The sequence below is a fragment of the Lolium rigidum genome, chromosome 3 (assembly GCF_022539505.1).
Source record: "Lolium rigidum isolate FL_2022 chromosome 3, APGP_CSIRO_Lrig_0.1, whole genome shotgun sequence".
NCBI classification, from domain to species: domain Eukaryota; kingdom Viridiplantae; phylum Streptophyta; class Magnoliopsida; order Poales; family Poaceae; genus Lolium; species Lolium rigidum.
Window position 1 is genome coordinate 400724574 of NC_061510.1, and position 7086 is coordinate 400731659.

The 7086-nt window shown below is 37.9% G+C and overlaps 1 protein-coding gene across 1 annotated transcript; it reads right to left on the bottom strand.

Moving 5' to 3' along the window:
* Positions 1-1158: 1158 nt before the first annotated feature.
* On the bottom strand, positions 1159-7086 carry LOC124697765. The gene is made up of 18 exons (XM_047230308.1): positions 6987-7086; positions 5760-5856; positions 5576-5641; positions 5372-5434; positions 4619-5269; positions 4333-4506; positions 4123-4236; positions 3877-4024; positions 3741-3794; positions 3495-3634; positions 3274-3387; positions 2796-3157; positions 2514-2685; positions 2298-2405; positions 2071-2202; positions 1875-1978; positions 1546-1723; positions 1159-1476 (listed from the first exon to the last, which is right to left on the bottom strand). Exons 1-18 carry the CDS (start codon positions 7040-7042, stop codon positions 1450-1452), a joined length of 2760 nt encoding a protein of 919 aa, XP_047086264.1. The 5' UTR covers positions 7043-7086; the 3' UTR covers positions 1159-1449.

The window sequence follows — 7086 nt, forward strand, 5'->3', positions numbered from 1 at the left end:
TGGGCTAGAGCTTCTCCTACTCTCTCTCTCCTCCATTGTTGTTCTTGAGAAGCTTGCCCTATCTCTCTATCCCTCCATGATTCTTGCCCCCATTTGAGGGAAAAGAGAGAGGAGATCTAGATCTACACTTCTACCAATCAAATCCATCTCTTTGTGAGTGGAACTCTCTAGATCTTGATCTTGGTGTTCTTTGTGAATTCCTTTGTTCTTCCTCTCTTATTCCCCCAATAGCTTTTGTAGCTTTGTTGGAATTTGAGAGAGAAGGACTTGAGCATCTTTGTGGTGTTCTTGCCATTGCATTTGGTGCATCGGTTTGAGTTCTCCACGGTGATTCGTGGAGGTGAAAGCAAGAAAGTTGTTACTCTTGGGTTCTTGGAACCCTAGACGGATTCTAGGCCTTTGTGGCGGTTTGTTGGGAGCCTCCAATTAAGTTGTGGATGTGTGCCCCAATCTTTGTGTAAGGCCCGGTTTCCGCCTCGAAGGAAATCCCTTAGTGGAACCGTGACCTAGGCCTTTGTGGCGAGGGTCACCGGAGATTTAGGTGAGGCGCCTTCGTGGCGTTCGGTTTGTGGTGTTAGTACCGCATCTTGGGGTGAGGCCTTTGTGGCGTTGGTGTGCATCGAGCAACCACACCTCAAGGTTCGGGAGCACTAAGCAACCGCACCTCTCCACCGGAGATTAGCACTCGCAAGAGTGTGAACTCCGGGATAAATCATCGTCTCCCGCGTGCCTCGGTTATCTCTATACCCGAGCTCTTTACTTATGCACTTTACCTTGTGATAGCCATCGTGCTTGAAGTTATATATCTTGCTATCACATAGTTGCTTGTATTGCTTAGCATAAGTTTGTATATCTTGCTATCACATAGTTGCTTGTATTGCTTAGAATAAGTTGTTGGTGCACATAGGTGAACAATAGTATATAGGCTTTGAGCTTGACAAAGTAAACGCTAGTTTTATTCCGCATTTGTTAAGCCCATCTCGTAAAAGTTTTAAATCGCCTATTCACCCCCCCTCTAGGCGACATCCGTGTCCTTTCACCCCCCCCCCCCAAACCCAAAAAAAAACATACATATAAACAAAGCAGAGAACTGTATGCAAAAACCTACTGTCAACAATGATCATTAGAACCAATGCTTAAAAAAATTAGGTTCATAAAGAAGCAACTAAACACACATAAGAGTATTGTAGTTACAGTCTCATGTTCGAGCAAAACATATAGCTATAGTGTATACAAAACAAAAAGAGATATAGACAAAATAAGATGAGGCTCCAGAAAACTGAAGTTTGTTCATCTACATAACAGTCTACAAAGGTTTTCATCCTCGAAAAGAGCTATTTTCGAGATACTTTGCAAAAGGAACTGGGCGGCGCGTCAACCAAGCATTGCATGAAAAAAGGTGCATGCCAATCTTGCAGAAGTGAACACTTAGAACTCCAAAGTAATGCATCAATGGAGCTGTCGCACAAAATCCTCCTGTGCACCAAAAATATTGATCAGTAAAAAAGGTGAGAACAACAAACATTGACTAAGCTATGATTGTACCTTAACATAGAAATTTGTAACTAAGCTCTGATCAGCTTTGTTACCGCTGTGGAAGAAAAGACGATTTGCATACTGAATACGGAGATGATTAATATCATTACAGCTGAATTCCTTAAGCAAGCTCTTGGTAGGATCAAAAACTTCCAGAGACTTCATTTGAAAGACACCACAATCATGACTGCTCAATAAAAAGTGTAGGAACATCTCAGGTTACAGATTTAAACACAAATCAAAAAGGCTATAAAAAATGTATAAACTAATGTCACACTTAAAACACAAAAAAAGGACAACTCAAGTTACAGATTCAAAAAACAAAAAGGACAACTTACGCATTTTTCTGGCGAGGCATGTTAGGTGTCATAACTTGGAAACTCTTGAAATTAGGAACATCAGTGTCAAAAATCTTATTCCACAGAATAATGAAATTATCAATCTATGTCAAAACATAAACAAAAAGAGAATTAATAAAAACATATACACAAGAGATCATGTACATAAAAAGAAGAAGAGGAATAGGACACATACTAAGGGGCCACGGACAGCACACTGATATTCAGATTTTGGACCATAGAAAGAGTCAAGAAAAGCAAACAGCTTCCACTTGAAGTCAACCACAAAAGAAAACCAATGATCCTCATGACATATAGGAAAAAATAACTGCATGAACAAGATTGAGAAACACATTAAAAATCAAAAAAGAAAATTGATTAAAATCAGGTTACTCGAGAAAATACATGCATAGTCAGTCATGCCCTATCAGAGAAATCTAGCCTTTTCCCCTTGCTTGCACTAGCAGCACCAAGAAATGAGGTCCGAACAAGGCTCTCGTGCATTTGATTAGACAACTGAAGAATACTTTCCTAAAAAATAAGAAAATGTAAACTAGTTAATAGTTTGATACAAAAAGGGAGAGAACAAGAAAAAGCTAATTAGCTATAAAATTGAAAATGGTACATAGTTATACATACACCAATGTATGAAAAGAAGTAATGCCTTCCAGACTTTGAAGGATGATTATCTTCAAACAGTTTACGGCAGAAGCAAGGGATTATGAAGTTATCTATGTGACCATCAGGCATAAGAGTTTGACCAAGAGAAACATAGCTGCAATGAACACCATGATACACAAGAGCATAGTTCCTATAATGAAAACAACACACGATAATTTAAAAAGAAGTATACTATAAAGAAAATAATAATGAAAAAAAGAATAAGTAATGAACTAGAAGATAACAATTAACAGGACGTACCTCTGAATCTGGTTGGTGTATGCCAATTCAACAATTGCACTGAAATGCATAATGTCATCATCTGATACAGGAAAGCGTGGATTGTGTGCTAAAGGAAAAACAAGGGTGTTCTTAGGCTGCAGGATAATTAGACGACTGACTGCACTTTTCTGCTCCTTAATGATACTATCAACATTCTCTAACTCAACGACTTCTGGCTCAGCTTTAAATGTTGCTCCTGGCATTTCTTTTGATTTACAAAAAGTGCTAGATTTCTGATGTACTTTGCTATTGTAAACTGAATCAACATCCACAGCAAGTTTCTTTTGATGGTCTTTGAAAGAGAATGATTTAGTGATAGTAACTTCGGGAGAGTCCTCAATCTACAAAAATAAATTAAAAATAGAAACTACTTTAGAAAATGAAGACTACATGTAAAGAAAATGAAAAACAGGGTGAAAAATAAATATAAACATGCAAAGGAAAAAAGGTAGAATACCAAAGTAGCCTTTGGAGTTGTGTCACCAATAGTGATTGGAGCTTTCTTGCTTCCTTTCAAAGTTTTTGGTAAGACATTATCACCAACAGGTACCTCTGCTACATTGGTTCCTTCCTATATGAACAATAGCCACAAAATCAGAACAGTGAAGAAAAAAAAGGATCAATGGAAGATAACCAAACTGAGGTGGGATAACAGTTAATCAATTATTTGCAACTAACCTTGCCAACACAAGAAGGCGACAAACTCATACGACCAATAGGAGATATAAGGTCAGTTTGACAGAATCCAGGTGAACCGTTTTCAGGCAAGTGAAGGGCCAATCTAGACTTGACCTTAAGTAGAGGCTGCATGACTGGGGCTGTTTTTAAAATAAAACAAAGATTCACAAAAAAACCATGTCAGAGCAACTCGCAAAGAAAGAATAAAAAAGGAGGGCAAGGATACAAAAATGAATGAGCTACTACCTGTCATGTTCTGATTTTTAGCAAAAGCATTGGATACAAAGGCAACATGTGTATCTACACACACAAAAAATAGGAAGAAATGTTATATTAAAAACAGAAAGCACATGAAAAAGACGTGGAAACAGTACCCAAATACCTGTCGGAACGGTATTGCTGCTAATGTACCAAGGACGTGAGTTTGACAAATAAAGAAGAACACTATGAGCTACTCTCTGCAACAAGTTGTTGTTGCCCAACTTAGAAGAATTCAGAGACTGAGCAATATCAATGATGCCATCTATAGTCTGGTACAGATATATAAGAAAAGGCATTTATCAGTACATGAAAAACAAAACAGTAAAAAGATAACAAAAAGAAAGGAGTACAATAAGGAAGACAGTACCTTCCCAGACAATTTAAAGCCAAACTCTTCATGCAAGGCCTGCTTTTGTTCCTCCGACATTGCATCAAAGTGGGTACCACAATGCACTGTGTTTGTGTTACTCACGTTTGGTTTTTGAAAAAATCAATGAAATCATAATTATCCAAAACGTGAAAAAAGCAACAAACATCAAAAGACTAAAATAAAAATGAGAAGGACAAGACATTATACGTTTAAGTAGCATCTTGGAAGATCTTGTCTCAGCCGCCGCCTACCAAACAATGTACGGCTTCTACGATCCAATTCAGAGAATTCAATTATCATGTCGCCCCGCCACGAAACAGCTCTTGGAACTCCACTGCCAGCAATGTGAACACCAAAATCAAGGGCATCTAGATAATACACCTTGAAAAAACAAAAAGAAAATAACAAAAAGAACGAAAGTCAACATATTAAAAAATAAAATTAAATGATTTAAAAATAAAAGGGAACACATATTTTAAGAGAGAGTGCTTACTGCAAGTCCATACGAACAGAACTCAAATGCCTTAGGTTTTCTCCCATTTGATTTTGCAAACTTCAAAGTTTTTGTAATTCCATGAATAAGATGCTTGTAAACTATATGACAAACATCAAAATTCCTTGCTTGTTCACAATCACCCAGCTGCCTTATGTATCTGGTGTCTAAACAATCACTGGCATATGGGCAAAGGAAGCAAGAAATAGCAATTTGCATGAAACAAACAAAAATCTCTTGATCAGATAGCGGTTCGCTAGATCTTAGCCTGTCACCAAAGAACGTAATGTGCGGGGCATCTGATAAATTGAATAAAGACAAAATGAAGTCCAATCCACCATCACTGTCATCGACCAACTCAGCTCCAGAATTTGGCAAACCAAGAACAAAATGAAAAGAATCTTTTGAAACATTTAATATCTTGTCATCAACAATGATTTGCGAAGAGAGAGCATCGACACATGAAGAGAGCCACCGGATAAAAGGTGATGGAATGCCGATCTTGCCAAAAACAAGTAAACAATGGAAACCAAACTTCTCAATAACAGACTTCTGAGCATCAGTAAGGCGGCGCAACACTTCGAAAAAATACTTGGTTGAATAAACAGTGAAGGATGACTTGTCAATCCCAGATTTCTTTACTCTTTTATTCTGGAAAACACATTAGAAAAATAAACAAAGGATAGAAAATATTATAAAAAAGGCACCAAAAGAATGTAAAAGAGAGTCCGAGATGCACATGAATAAACACACCTCTTTCCATACATTGGAAGACCTACAGAACTTTGAGAAATCTCTTTTAAGAGATTTAATAGCCTGTCACAATAATAAAAAAGGCAGAATAAAAATAAATTGAAAAGAACATAACAAGAAAAGAGAAGATAGAAAGGATTTTCTGCAATGCAAAAAGAGGAATATAAACAACAAATAAGATGCATAAAACTGAAACACCAGTACCTCCTTGCTGAAAAACTCAAAAAGTGCATCATCTAAAATTCTCTTCCTCCTTGGGTGGACAAAAACCTATAGAATACAAAGGGAATACAACCTTGAATATAAGATAGAATTCAAAAAAACCAATAGAATAAAAAGCAGTGACAGAAAGGAAGAATAATTGAAAAATAAAGAAAAGAGTAACAACTTCTGTATCATCACTTGATGAACTGAATTCATTGTGGCAATCAAAATCTGAAGACCCACAATCAGATTCATCGCGCCAATGAACATAAGCTCGATGCCTACATGAATAAATGATAAAGATACATTGAGAAATATATATTAAAACATATATTCAGAAAAAATAACACCCATCAGAAATGGGACCATTTCATATATTAATAAAAATCAGGGCAGGACCTTATCATGCAATGATAAAAAAAGGAAAAATATTATACACACTGCCATAATCCTAACTAATCTGACTAATCAATCAAAAAGTATTGGTATCAGACAAAAAATGTAGGTATCAGACAAAATGAACTGACAAAAATGAACTCTCCGCGGACACGGCTCCTTTTAAGCAGGTCGTTCAGTTGTTCGACTAGCGATGTGGGACTATTGTTCGGCGCAGCTCCCATTCCCTACTTCCACGCAGGAAACAGGAGGCCCAACTTAACCGCTAAACTTCACTATGCACCGTTCTACTACTCACTCTAGTGGAGCCCCAACAAGCGTTTAGCTTCCGGCCCAGGCAAAGAAACAGGTACCACATATATCATATATGTCGTGGGCTGCTCACCATGAACTAGTATTATGTCCTAATTGAACGACTGCGTCATTTTGACCCAGAGCTCCACTAAGCTCATCTTTTCAAGCTCCACTACTTGTAGATATACACCTGTTGCTCCAAGCACAAGTATGTTACTAAAACCCTAAACCAATGGGATCTATATAATACTAAAACAAATATGAAAACAAAACAAAAAATAAGGAGCTGCAGTCATATGAGCAAAACCAGAACTACATACACTAAAGGAGCCAGATACAAAAAATGCTTGTATATATCCATGCAACACAGTCAGGAAAGATAATACAAGTACCTACATATGAGCTAGCTACTCTTCTCTACATAGTTAAAGCATGAGGAACCAGATACAAACACACCTGCACAAACCACCATGCTAACATTGCTTCCACCACCAGATCCAGACGAGCAACAAACAAAATCAATGGTATACAACAGAGGAAACACATGATGTGTGTTGTAAACGAACTACCTAGCTAGACAATACAGTAGACACAATCACAAAGCACCCATGATATCGGCCACCAAAATCCTGGCATAGCGTTACCACACCAGATCCAAAATCGAGCAACCAAGCGACACTAGATGAGAAAAACTACAGAGGGGAGGGGATAAACGACGAACCCATCCTGCTGCCGACGAAACCTCTTACGACCTCGTCGAATCACTGGTCGCTCCATGGAAGCATCGCCATGGCCACCTCGTCCGTGTCGACGACCAGCCA